The following is a 17804-nucleotide window of genomic DNA, read 5'->3' on the forward strand; positions in this document are numbered from 1 at the left end:
TTAATAGATCCCTGAGGATTAGATGATTATAATGTATCAAATATGATTTCCTGAATTTTTGGTTATATTCTAGAAATGTAGAGAGTAATGTCCTTGATTTGAGGAAATGCACATTATTCAGAGCTGATCACATATCAAAATGGCAACTTACTCTTGTGTGATTCAGAAAAACTGAAGTTTTTCTGTACTAAACTTTCAACTTTTTTCTGATTGAGAATGTATAAATGGCTAATAAAATTCTAAGTCAGTTATAAAAAGATTTATTTTTTAGTAATATTTATAACATTTCGTAAGCGTAAGCAGAGGATATTGCTTGATTAAAGTATGTCATCACTTTCCTTAGGAATGAAAGTAAAATAGTAAGAAAATTGAGCCCCTGTTCCTACAATTTCTTCTCATAGTAGAACTGTTCTTAGTCTGGGTTGTCAACTGTGCATTGTTTCCTCCTTAGAGGACCATCTGCTGCTACAATTGTTGCTGTTTGGTTCAAAAGAGCCATGATTTAAGAATGGGAGGGAGAGCCAGGAACCGTGGGACACACCTATAATCCCAGCAACACAGGAGGCTGAGGCAGGATGATCAAAAGTTCAAAGCCAGTCTCAGCAATTTAGCAAAGCCTTAAGGAACTTAGTGAGACCCTATCTCAAAATAAAAAATGTAAAAGGCAGGGGGCGCTGGGCATGTGTCTCAGTGGTTAAGCAACCTTAGGTTCAGTCTCTGGTACCTCTCCCCGCTAAAGCATATTTTTATTAAATTTTATTCATTAAATTTTATTAAGAGATTTAAGTTTAATCAAAGAGTAAATTTAGGTAAATCACAATAGTACCTGACTCAGATAGTAAGTGCTTATATAAACTAGCTTTTGCTATTATTCGTATATTAGACATATGAAATATATACTTTATTATACATATTTGCATAGTTACTTAAATATCTCTTTTTCCTGTTAGATTGTTAGTTCCTGTGTTCAGTAGGGCTTGGTACACATAGTACATACTGTACTGTACTTTTGTTGACTGATGAAAGAGTGGCTTGCAATAGTAGAAGAGACAAGCAGACTAGGTTTCAGATATAAGTAGATAATAGCCTTAGTAGCTCTTATAAACTTGGTGAAGTTGCTTTAACCGTTCTGGGCTTCAGGTTTTTTGTATGCAAAAGAGTTAATAGTATCTTTCTGAGTAGTAGAGAAAAGGTACATAAAGGCCTAGCATTTTGTTTGTGATCAGTTAAGTAGTAATGTTACTAGGATGAGGCCAAGGGTGCTTATGCTAAAAATACTAATATTTTTAGTGTTTAAATTAAATAATGTAAATGGAAATACATAGTGAAGTCCGAGTCGTTTGATTTATGTTAGTTCTCTAGTTTAACTTTTTTCTAGTTACAAACTAAACATCAGTAAGCATGTGCTAGTTCTCTAAATTACCTTATTTTGTAATACTGTGTGTAATGTGTGTGTACATATATGTGGACATATGTATATACATATATATACATATATATATTTGTGTTTGTGTGCATACATTTTTCCTTAAATGTCATTAGGTAGGGCTTTTCTTCTCATTAAACAGATAGCAAATGAAGTTTCAGGGAGATCAAGTAAATTGACCATAAATCTAGTTTTTTAATTCATGTCTAGTTCAAAAGCCCTTCTTTTTTTTTTTTTCCCCCTTAAGCATTTGGTTAGAGATGATTTAGAGGTTATTAAATATCCTCTTTGAAAAGCCTTTGATGATGGTAACTGTTGCTGCTGCTTTGGTCTTCCTCCTCCTGCTCCCACTACCCCCTTCTTCCTCCTCTTCTCTTTTCTTTTTTTGGTACTGGGGATTGGACCCAGAAGGCCTTTACCACTGAGCCCTATCCCCAGCCCTTTTTATGTTTTGAGACAGAGTCTCACCAAGTTTCTTAGGGCCTCACTAAGTTGCTGAGGCTGACCTTAAATTTGTGATTTCTCCTGCCTCAGCCTCCCTAGTTGCTGAGACTTCAGGTGTGTGCCACTGTGCCCATCTCAATTATTTCTTCTTAAAACCTACTGAGACCTCTCACTTGGAAGAATGAGTATCCTGGTGACTGATAAAGCACTGAAGTACTATTTTAGAGTATTAACAGACATTGGTAGTATTTTTGAATGTTAACAGACATTAATCTACATTGGTTGATTGCAGCTTTGGTAGTTGTGAGCAGTGAAAGCTCTCGAACCCATTTGGAATGGGGAGGAGAGGAAGAGAAATAAAGAGAAAGAAACACATTCTTTCATACTAGATTGTACAATCTTCTAGTTGCAAGTTCAACTCTTATGATAAATTTATGTTCATTACATGAATACATTCTTACTTCAAAAGATTAAGCATATATATACTATATATATGTACATAAGGTAAAATAACTCTCCTTTGCATTTCTCCTCCCATCTCTACTTTTCTCCCCAGCATATATATATATATATATATATATACACACACACACACACATATATATGTAATTTTTAAAAACAATGTTGTTTATGTTAACTTGTAATGAATTTATTGTTATATTTGAGTTGATAAATAAGCTTTCCCAATTTTGAATTCTAATATGGGAAAATATTAATAGCTATGACTCATGTAAGCAAAAGGCCTTTGGGATTCTCAATAATTTATAAGAACAAAATGGGTTTTAAGACCAGTGATTTGAAAACTGCCAGTGTATATTATTAAGTCACTATTAATGAATTTTGTGACTATAGTAATATAGAAAGTTTCTTGTGATTCAGTAAAGTTAGTGAGAAAAGTGCAGTACAAACTCCACAAATGTTATATCTCTGTGTCAAAGAATATCCGATAGTCCTGGAGAAAACAGCAAATTAGAAATAGAGTTTATATTAAGATTGTATTATTTTTAGTTATTTCATCCTTGGTTTTTACAAAGGTTTTTATGCTGTGATTAAATTTGTATTATATATGGTGAAAAAATCTATTAGAATATGAATTGGAATATCAACTGTATTTCAGAAACTCTGCAGTGATGCCCAAGTCAAAGTCTTTGGGAAATGCTGCCAACTGAAGCCTGGAGGAGATAGTTCTTCCTCTTTGGATAGTTCTATCACTTTATCTTCTGATGTAAAAGACCAGTGTCCTAAGTACCAGGTAAGATCACTGATTTTATTTACTTATTGATTTACAAATACGTTTAGAGCACCATCTTAGACACCTGAGATATGATAGTTATTTTCCTGGAGCATTTTACATTTTAGATACTGAGACAGATAATTAAATATTTTTATGAACTTTGGAAAATCGTAGGATAGGAAAAGTATAGAGAACTATGGATATAGATAGCCAAGAGTTCTCTTTCTTTTTTTCAAATCTTATTTATTGTTCTACCAGAATAATTTATTTTATGTATCTTTTCATTATTGGAGTATGAAGATAAATATAAAGTAATACAGTTCATGATATGATATTACAGTATAATTGGAGATACATACCACCAGAAATGTATGTTTTTATTTTTCAAAAGTAACATGATGCCTCTTTTAAGATATAGAATTAACAAATCAGTAACTCATAGCAGCTTCTTTGTAAACTTAACTACTTTCTACCTAAGATCAGTGGTCAGTGTCATGCTAAGCAAATGTCACTTAATGCGAATTTATTCATGTCATCCAAGCTTGCATGAATCGTATTTTATATTTAGTAGTACCAAAATAGAATCTTGGACTTTTTAATTGTTTGTAATGAGATAATTCTGTTTTGATGAAAATTTAACACTACTTTATCAGTGAGGCAGTATATATGAAGACTCTGAAGTTACACAAATATAGCTGTTAAGTGATACTACACAGTTCTCTCTGCTTTCTCCATTTTCCTTCATCATAGACATGATACCTTAAACAGTTTCTAACATACTGTGCCATGTAGTGCCCATTTACCTTATGCCATTTTGCTCAATTTGGAAGTTTTCTAATTTGTGTTCATTTGCACAGACTTGCCTTCTGTTATGTGGTTAAAAATAAATAACTAGCAAACTGATCAAGATTAGAGAGATCCTGAAGGTAGTGAGTTATTACAATCTCATTTTGTCTGAGCATCTCAAGTTTGTTGTTGTTGTTGTTGTTGTTTTTAAAGAAAGCATTCAGTGGTTGAAGCATAGTTCACAGTACTTGATAAAGTGTGTTCTCAGGTAACTAGTACATTATCTTTTTAATACACAGCCTGTAACAGATTATTAGCATCCATCAGTGAGTACTTGGAAAGATAATGCCTTGAATTTAAGGGATTAAAAAAGCCAGCAGTAATAATACTTTTCTTAATTATGTAACCTTTATTGGGGATTAAGTCACTTTAAATTATATAACATGCCAATGATACTCATTTTAACTATCTGATCTGTGTCAGAACAGGCATAGAGAACTTTCCTAGAAAATTACATGCTCTCATGAAATTTATTTATTTATTTATTTAATTTATTTATTTATATTATTGTTATTATTATTATTTTGGTACCAGGGATTGACACCAGGGATATTTAACCACTGAGTCACATCCCCAGCCCTTTTTATTTTTATTTTGAGACAGAATCTCACTAAGTTGCTCAGGGCCTCACTAAGTTGCTAAGGCTGGCTTTAAATTTGCAATCCTCCTGCATCTACCTCCGGAGTTGCTAAGGTTACAAGCCTTCTCTACCAAGCCTGGATCTCATAACATTTAAATAGCAATTTATTTTTATTGTATTTTGCTTTCTAATGATTTTTATACAGTGGTAAAATGAAAAAGTGCCTTAAAATTTAAATTTGTATAGTTTGCTTAGTATAAGAAGTAATAATTTTAGTCAAAATAAGTTATTTTAGTCAAAATAATGATGGAATTAGACACATCAAAAATAAGTTTATAAGGGAAGATTTTCATTTTGACCATAGTGATTTAGTTTGCAAGTAAGATTGGCATTAATCTTTAAAAACTGCTTTATCATTAAAAAATTATTCTGCTTTATTTCTGAAATGTTGTTCTCAGTTCACAAACCTCTTTGCCTTGAAATAAAAATTAAATCTGAACCAAACTCCAGGAATAGAAGAGATGCTTCCTATTAGGAACCTGGGTATAAATTATTTTTCCTGAAAATTATTTTTCCTGAAAATTAACTTTATGTCTTTATTACAACAAAATTAAGAACATAGGTCTGAGAAAGAAAATAGCATTACATATATGAATATATATATATATAAAATAATATGAAATATTTATGTGTAATGGAATGTTTTTCAGAGAAGGTAAAAAAAATACAAATATATAGATTTTTAAACACAAAATAGTAAGAAAGATTTATAATAGACAATAAACATACCAGTGAGTTTAAAAAAATCATTACTATGTAAGGAAAAATAATGTGCATCTGTATTTTCCCTAGTTTTCAGTTGTAAAATCAGAATTCTCATTGTCTTGTTTTGATTATAATTTTAAAATATTTTAGGTCCTCCTCTCTGAGAGGACCCACTTTCTCTTGAGAATGTCCCCCTTTTCCCTTTTCATACCCCTTCTAATAAACTCATGCCTGTTACGCTGAGCAACATGTCTGAAATCTTTCTGATGTTGTCACAGGAGATGCTAACTGAGGACCTCTGGGCCTGCCTCAGCTTGGTGGTGAGCCCTTGCTCTCTACCACCACCATATCCTGTTTGTCCCATAAAGTCTATTCATTTTCAGAAAAGACTTAGGTTTGGCTTTTTAAGAACAGAAGTATCAGAATATAGAAAGACCACTGAATGGAAGTTGGGGGGGTGGGACTGATGGGGACTGAGCTTTAATTTTGAACTATTTATTTGTTCCTTTAAGTTGTATTTGGGTATATGTATATGAATAATAAGAATATGTTACAGACAATGGATTTTGGGGTTTTTTGGGATACAGTTTGTAGGTATGGTTGAATTTTAGTTGAAATCTGCTACTCCTTACCCTACCTTTTATCTCATTGGAAAAAATAATATGTTTAGAAAACTATAAACTTTTGTTTTTGTTTTTGATTCATTGTACACAAATGGAGTATAACTATCGTTTCTCTGGTTGTACATGAAGTAAAGTCACACCATTTGCGTCTTCATACATGTACATAGGGTAATGATGTTTGTCCCATTCTATTATCTTTCCTTCCCCTGCCCCCTCCCTACCCCTCATTTCCATCTACATGACCCATCCTTTTTCCATTCTTCCCTTACCTCCCCCTGCCCCCATATTGTATCATCAATCATTTATCAGAGAAATCATTCTGCCTTGTTTTTTGGGGTTTGGCTTATTTCACTTAGCATGATATTCTCCAACTCCATCCATTTACCTGTAAGTGTCATAATTTTATTCTTCTTTATGGCTGCATTATATTCCATTGTGTATATATACCACAATTTCTTTATCCACTCATCTACTGAAGGGCATCTAGGTTAGTTCCACAATCTGGCTATTGTGAATTGAGCTGCTATAAACATTGATGTGGCTGCATCACTACTGTAGTGTGCTGATTTTAAGTCTTTTGGGTATAAACTGAGGAGCGGGATAGTTGGGTCAAATGGTGGGTTTTCTGAGGAATCTCCATACTGCTTTCCAGAGTGGCTGCACCAATTTGCAACCCCACCAGCAATGTATGAGTGTACCATTTTCCCCACATCTTCACCAGCACCTATTGTTGCTTGTGTTCTTGATAACAGACATTCTAATTGGGGTGAGATGAAATCTTAGGGTAGTTTTGATTTGCATTTCTCTAGTTTGCTGGATGTGGTAGCACTCGCCTTATAATTCTGGTGACTTCAGAGAGTAAAGTGGGGGAATTTAAATTTAAGGCCAGCCTCAGCAGTTTAGTGAGGCCTTAAGCAATTTAGTGAGACTGTCTCAACATAAAAATAAAAAGGACTGGGAATATGACCCAGTCCTTTTTCTTTTCCCGTGATGAAACACTTTAGTAAAATTTGTGAATAATTGCTCATTTACTATCTTAAATAGTCATTTATTATAGAGGGAAAAGAGGGGTGGGAGGGGTGGGGGGGAAGGGAAAAAAATAACAGAATGAATCAAACAACATCACCCTATGTAAATTTATGATTACACAAATGGTATGCCTTAAAGTCATGTACAAACAGAGAAACAACATGTATCCCATTTGTTTACAATAATAATAAAAAAAAAATAAAAAAAGAAAAAAAAATAGTCATTTAGGTCATCTTCCTCATTGATTGATTATGTAATTGCATCAATTAGGAATTGTATAGGAACACTCTAATAAAAGTGGCTTACACAGATTTATGGGTTGTTTTCCTCATGTGACAAGAAGTCCAGAGGTATGTCATATAGATATGATTTATGGGTTTTAAGATGTCCTCAGAGATTAAGGTTCCCCTATTTTTCTACCTAATCAGAGATGATATGCTCTTTCCCCTCCACCTTTTGGTACTAGTGATTGAATTCAGGGGTGCTTAACCACTGAATCACATCCCTTTTTAATCACATCCCTTGCTCCTTTTTAAAATTTTGATACAGGGTTTTACTAAGTTGCTGAGGCTAGTCTTGAACTTGCAGTTCTGCTTCAGCCTTCTATGCTGCTGGGATTACAGATGTGCACCACCATGCCCAGCTAGAGATGATGTGTTCTTGTTGCCTTGTGGTCATAACATCTCCATCTCTTGTGACTTCCCATTTATATCTCATTGATTAGATCCATGTCAAATGTGTAAATTGGTGTTTCTGAAAACTGCTACTCCAATCATTAGTCCCAGTGTTATAGAAATGACTGTATCTCTTGCTTTCAAGTGAGATTGTGAAATGTAATTTTTTTCCAACTGGGTACATTGGGGCCCTGAAACTAATTGGATTTTAAAAAATAAGTAGCGAATAGATATTTAGTAGGTGATTTTTTAGTGATATTTGCTGTAGTATATGAATAGTAAATGGTATCAAGTGTGTCTTTTTAACTGTTTTCAAACTCCTGTGAGGACAATTAAAGAAGAATGGAAATATATTAACGAAGAATTCTCTGAAAACAGACATTCTGATATTTCAAAGATGTCTGTTTTAATCTGGGTGTGTTAGCACATACCTGTAATCCAGCGACTTGGGAAGCTAAGGCAAAAAATTGCAAGTTCGAGGCTAGCTTCAGCAATTTAGTGAGGCCCTAAGTAACTTAGTGAGACCTTGTCTCAAAAATAAAAATAAAAAGAGTTAGGGATGTGGCTCAGTTGTAGAGCCCCTAGGCTAAATTCCCAGTACTGCCTCCTATTTTTATATGTTATGTTAGCAGCACTTTATATGAGAATCTACCCTTTTAAAAATTTAAGTGTACATTATATCACTGTTCACTACAGATAGAACTCTAGAGCTTATCAGATTGTTCGATGAAAACTTATTACCCTTTGATTAAGTAACTCTCCCTTTCCCCCCCTCTCAGACCCTGACAGTTACCATTATGATTTCGATTCTATGAATTAGATTATTTTAGATACCTTATACAAATGGAAACATACAATATTTATGTTTCTATGACTGGCTTATTTCATTTAGCATGTTGTCTTTAAGATTCATCTGTGTTTTACGTTTTAAAATTTCCTTTTCTCTCAGGCTGAATAGTATTCCATTGTATGTTATACCATGTTTTCTTTGTTCATTTATCTGTCAATGGACATTTAGGGTTATTTCCACATTTTGGCTATTGTGAATAGTGCCATGTATGGTGATAGCTTTTTGAGAGTCCGATTTCGATTCTTTTGGATAAAATACTGGGAAGTAGGATTGCAAGATCACTTTGTAGTTACATTTTTAATTTTTTGAGGAATTTCCATACTGTTTTTCAGAGCAGCTACACCATTTTGCACTCCCACCATCAGGGTTTGCAGTTTCTTTACATCCTCATCAACATTTGTTATTTTTAAAATTTTTGTATGTGTGGTGGTGGTGGGGGGGTAGAAATAGCCAACCTGACAGGTGTGGGTAATATTTCATTGTGGTTTTGATTTGCATTTCCATGATTAATTATAATGTTGAGTATTTTTAAATTTAACTGGTGGCCATTTGTATGCTTTTTTGGAAAAATGTCTATTCAAGTCTTTTAGCCCCTTTAAAAATCAGTTTATTCATTTTTACTGTAGTGTTCTAGGAGTTCCTTGTTTATTTTGGAGATTGACCTCTTAAATATGATTTGTAAATATTTTCTCCCATTCCATGGGTTGACTTCTTTTCCTCTTGTTTCCTTTGCTATGAGAAGTTTTTTAGTTTGATGTGATTCTGTTTGTCTGTTATTGCTTTTGTTGCCCATGCTTTATAGCATCATATCTGTGAATTCATTGCCTAGACCAATGTCATGAAGCTTTTCTCCTGTGATATTACATTTGAGTCTTTATTCCAGTTAGAGCTGATTTTTGTATATAGTGTAAGGGCCCACTTTTATTCTTTTGCATATGAATATCCAGTTTTCCCAGAAGCAGTTGTTAAAGAGACTGTCTTTTCCCTTTTGCGTATTCTTAGCACCCTTGTTGAATATCAGTTGGTACAAATTTATATATTGACTCTCTATTCTGTTCCATTGTTTTGATGTCTGTTTTTAATGCCAGTACCACACTGTTTTGATTATTATGGCTTTGAAATGTATTTTGAAATCTGGAGTGTGTTGCTTCCAGTTTTGTTCTTCTTTCTCAAGGTTGTTAGACTATTCATGGACTTTAATTCTTTCTCTAGGTTCTTAGGCTCTTCCTGACTTCATGGTCATATGAATTTTAGGCTGTTTTCCTATTTTTGTAGAAAATGCCATTAGGATTTCGATAGGAGTTATATTGAATCGAAGATTACAGTCCTTTTATTTTTAATACAAAATAGATACAGATCACCCCATATGTGGATACTTTACTCCATATGTGAAGAGTTTACCCTGTAAGTAGAATTATTCTACCTAGTCAATGAATTATACTTGTTATCTCTCCTGGAGAAATGTTGTATGTGTTTAATACATTATCAAGCATGATTTTTGGGCTGGGGTTGTGGCTCAGTGGCAGAGTGCTTGCCTAGCACATGAGAGACACTGGGTTTGATCCTCAGCACCACATAAAAATAATTAAATAAAATAAAGGTATTGTGTCCATCTACAACTAAAAAATATTTAAAAAATGAATGTTAATTTTTTATTAGCAAAATCCTGAAAGTGACCTAAATATTCATCAGAAAAGGGAACTGATCTAACCTTATAGTATTTTCATTTCGTGGTACTAGGGATTGAACTCAGCATCCCCGTCACTTTTTATTTTTTTATTTTAAGAAGGGTCTCATTAAGTTACCCAGATTGGCCTTGGAGTTTTGATCCTCCTACTCTTAGCCTCCCAAGTAGCTAGGATTACAGGTGTGTCCCACCATGCCCAGTTATGGTACAGCTTTTAAAAGGAATGAGTTAAATTTCTGTGTTAAGAATATGGTTAGTTGTATGAGACATTGTAAAATGAAGAAAATCAAGTTTTAGAACAGTGTATACAAAGAATTAAAACCCTCAGCATAGAATATTATAACAAAAGAAATTTTTAAAATAAAAATCAATATTTGAAAAAGTCATAGGGATTTTAAATTTTTGCAATTTTACTAATGTTTTGATTATTGTTCAGAGTTCAAGGTGTTCTTCTGATGCCAATATGCTTGGAGAGATGATGTTTGGCTCGGTAGCAATGAGCTACAAAGGATCCACCTTAAAAATTCATCAAATCCGGTGAGGGGTTTTCTTAAATTTTTAAAGTGAATTCAGTTCTTTTTGAAGATGACATAATTTCATTTGATTTTTCACTCAGATTGAGCATGTCATGTGATTTATGATGATCTATAGTTTTAATGCTACTTCATGGCTCTTGTTGTTATGATGTAAAATCTGGGTGATTCACAAATTTTTCTTTAAAATAAAGAGTTCTCTGACCTTCTGTGTTTCTTCATAGTTCACCTCCACAGCTCATGCTCAGCAAAGTTTTTACTGCACGGACTGGCAGCAGTATATGTGGAAGTCTCAATACGTAAGTGCATATGAATGTAGAGAGAAATGGTTTAGTTTTGATACACAGATATGAAAATAAAAGAATCGCTCTTTGGGCTATAACACAACTTCAGATTTTTTTTTTTTTTTTTTTTTGCCTTCCCCACGTTTGAAAGTTTATGGAGATTGCATCATTTGAGTTTAATTGAAAAATAGGAGATGTGGTTTCTGTTTCTATAATTCACTTGATGGTATATCTGGAATGAAAATGTTGAATGTATTTTCATCTGAGGTTAACCTGCTGATTTTTAGTTTTCCAGTTCTGTGCTAAGTTAGTTTTTGTAGGGTTGTGTTCTTCAGTTTTCATATCCCTTGCAGAGTTAACTCCAGACTATTAAGAGTGGCTTAGGCAGCCATGTCAGTATCAGACATAGTATGTAATAATAGCTGTGGGGGTTATGATAAGCTATGAATGCTAAGATTAGCTGAAACAATGGTAGGCCTGGATAATGGGCTGTTATCAGAACCTAACAAATGAACTATGAGGATTGGACTTAGGTGGTAGTGGACCCCAAGAGATGAATTCTGTGGGTGCCAAATCAGAGCTCACTGGTTAGTTGGAGATCCAGGAGGTGAAGACCCAACCTGAGGTGGAAAGAAGGCAGCAAGGAAACTAGAGAAAGTCTCTTGAACTTTCCTTAGTTGTTTATGATTTAAAACTGCTTCTGTTTTGAAGTTTTATTAGCTATGTTTCTAATACCTGCAGCAGCTCTTTCTTTTACTTCCAGGAACCAAAAAAAGGAAAATGTTCTTAAAAATATTGTGAAAACTTTAAAAAAAATCTTGATGTGAAAAATGCTGAATTTTGAGTTTATCGGTGAAGTAGAAATTAGAGATCATTGATTTTTAGATGTAATCACCTCAGTTTCACCTTTTCTAAGTTATTGTAATAATTTCTGAAATTTATTGAAAGGGTACTTGCACTAACAGCATAATTTTTTTGTTATTCTAAAAGATACACTGAAAGTAGTAATGTAAGCTATTTTAAATGTGTATACTAGAGATATTTTTTGATTGGTTGCAGTTCCTGCTCCTTTTCTGCCTCTTCCTTCCTCCTCTTTTCCCTCATCCCCCCACACCCAGATGTTGAGAAAATATTTTCACTTACAAAATTTGAGGGAAAACCTTGTCGGTGGGCTGGGGTTGTAATTCAGTAGTAGAGTGCTTGCCTAGCATGTGTGAGGCACTGGGTTTGATTCTCTGTGCCACATATAAATAAGTAAAATAGGGGTCCATTGACAACTTTAAAAAATATTTAAAAAGAAAATAAAACTTTGTTGGTAATGTAAATCAGAGTCATCAACTTTTCTTTATAAAAGGACCAGTTGCTAAATATTTTTCACTTTGTGAGCCACAGTGTGTTGTACTTTCTCACCCCTGCTTCACAGCATTAAAACAACCATAAACAATATATAAACAAAAGAGACAGCAGACTGGTTTGGCCCTAAGGCTGTATGTAGTTTGCTAACCCCTCATTTAAATGATTACTTGGTTATATATAGTTTATAATACTAATATGTATACATACTTAAAGAGTGTTTTGCTTATAAAATTTCATTAGGATGTACACAGAATTGCCCTTAAAGCATAGAATGAATTTGGAATTTATATTTTTCTCTCCCTCCCTAGGTTACAGGACAGTCTTGAATTCATCAATCAAGACAATAATACATTAAAGGCTGATAATAACACAGTTATTAATGGACTACTTGGAAATATAGGTAAATGGTTCATTTGACTTTATAAGTTTAGAAAATGTTAACAGTAACAAGGATTTGCATCTATTTCTTAAGCATGCAAATCTGTTATAAAACTAAAGAATTTCAAATACCATACTTGGGAAATGCAAGTAAATTGCACATACACCATTTGTAATATTTAGAAAACATTTGCTTATATTAGGATGTAATATTTATTTTGTACCTGAAAGAATGATGGAGATATAATTTGTCTTCACCATTTTTGTTTTTAAATTTGACGTAGTTTAAAAGGTTCTTTCATTGATACAGAAAATCCCATACGGGTGTTCTTAAATATTTCAACCAAGAAAGACTGATATTGTCCCTTACCTCTCCTCTTTCCTAACCACAAAAGTCATTTTAAAATGGTTCTCATTTTTGTGATCTGTAATTCAAATGAGCAGACATCCAAAGTTGTTGTTTCTTAAAAGATGTATTAGACTAACAACTTAGTAATGTGGTTAGCTAATTGTTGTTATTTTGTAAGCTCAACATTTTAAAATGACAAACTATTTCTGAAATTTCTGGTCATTTGTCCTAGAAAGCACAACTAAACCGCCGCTTACACTATGTCCCTTTTGCATAAAGAACTACAAAATCTCAGGGAGTGGACAGCAATTAACCTAATATGGATATTTCTCTCATTCCTTGTTTAGTAAGAACTTTTTTATAATTAATTTAACAAATATCGTTAGTTTTATGTATTAGCAGAAAACATTTTTCTCCCAACTTGAGCATTGTTACATTTTGCTCAGTAAATATTATTTTTTGTAAGTCATGATTTTTCAGATGAGCAACTAACTATATTAGGCAACTAGTTTTTATTACTTCATTTTAATAAAGTAGGACTGTTACAAAGAAATAACTAGATCTTTTTTTCTTTATAATTTGACACTATTAAGAGCTCAGAGGGCTTATTAAAAACTACTCCTTTTAATAGTACAAATCTATTGTCACTTAGAAAATTACACTATTGAAGCTACATTTACTCATCCTTTCTGTTCTAATAGAGCAGAAAATCCATTTAATAAAGAACAGGCTTTAAATAATGAATGGCTTGTACTTGCACATTCTTAATTGGAATTCAAGGAAAGGCGAATGCTATTTCTTTCTTTTTTTTTTGTGGTGCTGGGGTTTGAACCCAGGGCCTTGTGCTTGACAGGCAAGCACTCTACCAACTGAGGTATATCCCCAGCCCACTATTTCTTATTTTCTTTAAATTTGTAATCAGTCAGTCAATCAATCTAGTGCTTATTGAGGACCTGTAATATGTGAAGCACTCTGCTAGGCCTAGAGAAACCAGATAATTTCTGCCTCAGTGAACTTATAGTTAGTGGGGGTCCAAAAAGTAGTACCAATAATTATAATATACTGTAGTGAATTCTTAGACAAAATTAAGAGCAGGGTGTAATGTAATGAACATTTTGAGAGGCACCTCACTCATTCCTGGAGAGTCATGGAGGTCTTCCTTGAGGATGTCAAATCTAAACTTTGAAGGATTAGCCAGATAGTTGGGGAAAGAAATGTTTTAGAAAAACAGCAATATGTATCTAAACCTAGGGACAGGAGATCATAGAGTATGCAAAAAATGTGCTTCTCTGTCAGTAAGACCCTTTTCTATTCTTGTGCTAAATGCATTAAGATGGTATTCTTATTGTTGTTGCAGGAGAATACTGTAATCTTAACTGGCTTTTTAAAGAAATTTATTTGGCCTATGTAGATGACATTATTGTCTTTTGAATCTTTACAAAATTGTTTTACATTAGAAAGGATAGAATATTTAATTTAATTTTTACCTTGTATAGCAGAAACATATTTCTGTTATTATATATGGGCTTATTAAGAAATAGGCAAGAAATTGTTGACATGAACCACGACTCAGAGGAAGACCATCCTTTTTCAAAAAGGGAAGACTATTTGATTCTTATTTAAGTTACAAGTTTCCATCCATATCTGTTAGTCTGCTTTTGTGCTACCTTGCCTTATCTTTTTTCCCTGACGCATTGTAGCTTCTCTAACAGCCCTCTTTCATGTGTATTTTACATTTTTGCCATGTAGGTCTTTCACAGTTCTGCAGCCCCAGGCGGGCGTTCTCTGAGCAGGGTCCGCTCCGCCTGATCAGGAGCGCCTCTTTCTTTGCAGGTTTGCCATGTGCTGTGTGGGTAGACTAGTTGTTGTGCCCTAGAGGCTAGAATCTGTAGTTAAGCTGTGGAAACAAGAGAGTCGATGAATGCAGTTGGGGAGGTTGTGGTTAAGAAAGCATTACTTAGGAACTATAAGAACTTAATCCCTTCCTGCTGAATATATTCCTAATGGTTCCATGAAATTATCAGTACTGTTGATATTTTTATGAAATTTCCTTTCATTAAAAAACGATATTTTTATGTCATTTCTTTTCCCATTTTGTCATAATGATTTTAACTTAAGATTCCTAAACCAAAATTTAGTATGAACATTGTTTCTTATACTACAACTTGGAATTTTATATTTGACACTGTCTTGTTTCCATGGCTAAGCAGCTTTTGTATGGTAGTTCACCAATTGCAGAAAATATCCTCTTATTGTAAAATTTCTGATCTAGATTTTTTCATAAAAGCAGTGTTTCTTGGAGCTAAGATTTAGATGAACAAGCACCATTATAATGCTCTGTAAAAGGCATATCTGAGTATAGTCATTTATATCTTTAAATTTATTATAGAGTATGTGGTCATGATTTTATATTTATAGGAATCTAGTACTATTCCATATTTTCACACATTTCACACACAGTGACCTGGCATTGTAACCTTCTTGTGGAGATTTTTAGAGATTTATTGGTCATTGTTCTCAGATTTGTATTCACTTAGCCTTTCTTTTTTTAATTACTATTTCTTTTCCCTGTAAATATTAAATGTGAACAATACATTATTATCATAGAAAATTTGGAAAATATGAAAAATAGGCAAAAAAGTGCATTAACCATCTTGTTGGTTAAATATACCTTTTTTTTTTTTGTATGTTTGTGGTGCTGGTGATTGAACTCAGGAATTTACACGTATTAGGCAAGCACTCTACCGCCAAGCTGCAGCCCTAGACCCCCATCTTTTATTTTTTTTATTTTTTATTTTTATTTTTCCCCCCATCTTTTAAAAACAAAATTGGTATACATTTCAAATTTCTCTTTTTTATTATAAAAATGTTTATTTTTGTTATGTGTCCATTTAAACATTGATATAGTCAGAATCAGTGAAGTATACCATAAGATAACCCATCAATGAGCCACAGCAGTCAACATTCATACTGTTCTGTACTTTGCTTTTTTTTTTCATTTACTAGTGTATTGTGAATATCTGTTATTAAATATGCTTCTAAAATTGATTTTAGTTACCCCTAACTTCTTTAGATATTGTATCATAGATTATTCAGCATCAAATCTCAAATCTTTTAGATCTCAAAGCTTGTTCAACTGAGTAATGGCTCTTGGTGTTGGGTTGGTGCCATGCTATTGAAAAAATAAAGGAATGCAATGAGATGAGCATGATTTAGTTTGCTTTTTAAAAGGAGCAATATCCACCTGAATATGAATATATTCTATAACTGATGATTTTGTCTTGATTTACAGTTCATAGTAACCCAATGGACATGCCTGGAAGAGAGCTTAATGAGGACAGAGACAGTGGCATAGCACGCTCTGGTAATGTCGGGTTCATGTACTAATTCCATTTTTTACGAGATTGCTGTTAGCTGCATTGATTTTTTTTTACCCCTGTTTTTATCATCTAATTTTATGTGTACAGTTATTAATATTGATACTTGACATACAAGAGGATTGTGGCAAGAGCAGAGAAATACCTCTTAAATTTAACCTTCATGTTCACTAATAAGTGTACCTGGTGGAATATGGCCTAGATGCATGCATGTTATCTTAGGCTTAGCTACTACAAGAAAGAAAAATACTGCTCAGAAGAATACTTAGAAACCATAATAGAAAACAAAACAAAACAAGAAAAAAACTAGTTAACTTGCTGCTAACTAAAGTTTATATTTTTAGATAGTTTCTTGCCCAGAAAAGCTTAGGCATTATGAACCAATGTTGTATATTTTTCTTTAAAGTATGAAACTTTTCAAAATCTCTATGTCTAGCAGACATTTACAGAAACATGCTGGATATTGGGGTAGTGAGACAAAGCCCAGATTCTGCCCTTAAGGAGCACAGAAGTACAGAGGCTACTGGGAGAACAGGAAAGTCTTCTGTCATTAATTCATTGAATGGTGTGTTCATGATAGGCCTGTTCAAGGAAGTTCAATGAAAGGGTACCTCTCTGTTAGCCTGGGTAAGGGGTAGCGTGCCAGCAGGGCTTTTCAGAGAGGTGATGCTTGAATTGTGTCTGGAGAAATAAAATGGAAGTTATCCAGGTAAAAAGTATATAAAAAGGTATGTTAGGTAAAATAAGAATTATTTACTGGGGCCTGGAGATCAGTGTTAATTAAAAGGAAGGTGATCTTAGACTTGAAATACCATTAGATGTGATGATCTTAAGTGAATTTATTATCCATGTGCACTGTTATATGACTCTGCTATCTAATTGTTTATGGTACAATTTTTCAGTGTAAATGAAATATAAAAGTAAGTTGAAACTTACCATGTATTATAATTACTCAGTGTGCATTAGAGTAACATTGAGAAGCTCCAGAAAATTTTTTAGTTGTTCAAACTCTGATCCTAAGGAATGATTACCCTAGATAAGTGTTTAGGCATCTGTATTTGGGAAACAAAACATTAAAAAACGAAACCCAATTCTGATGGATAGAATTTCTACTCTAATAACGAAGAGTTTACATATTTTGTATAGTGAGCTTTTTTTCTAATTGAGTTTATTATTTTTGTTATTATGAATCTAGAGAGGTTAGGGATTTACCTCAATGGCAGAGCACTTGCCTAATGTGTGCAAAGCCCTGAGTTCAGTCCTCAGCTCTTGGGGGGGTGGGGAATCTAGAGTATTTTTCTCTTGTTTCTATATAGCTAGAGACTTAGACTTTTCTTCTGTGTCAGGAATTTTTTTCAAATTTATTTAT

General features: G+C 33.4%; 1 protein-coding gene across 2 annotated transcripts in view; it reads left to right on the forward strand.

The window, feature by feature from the left end:
* Fnip1 (folliculin interacting protein 1) overlaps positions 1-17804 on the forward strand; it is a 104857-nt gene that overhangs the window by 53577 nt on the left and 33476 nt on the right. Inside the window, exons 3-8 of one of the 2 annotated variants that reach the window (XM_047556040.1) lie at positions 2988-3122; positions 10595-10695; positions 10916-10990; positions 12640-12731; positions 14808-14891; positions 16351-16422. In XM_047556040.1, coding sequence (XP_047411996.1) covers positions 2988-3122; positions 10595-10695; positions 10916-10990; positions 12640-12731; positions 14808-14891; positions 16351-16422 — 559 coding nt within the window. The remainder of the gene's footprint in view (positions 1-2987; positions 3123-10594; positions 10696-10915; positions 10991-12639; positions 12732-14807; positions 14892-16350; positions 16423-17804) is intronic. The other variant, XM_047556041.1, reaches the window with a different exon arrangement.

The sequence above is a fragment of the Sciurus carolinensis genome, chromosome 6 (assembly GCF_902686445.1).
Source record: "Sciurus carolinensis chromosome 6, mSciCar1.2, whole genome shotgun sequence".
Classification (NCBI taxonomy): Eukaryota; Metazoa; Chordata; class Mammalia; order Rodentia; family Sciuridae; genus Sciurus; species Sciurus carolinensis.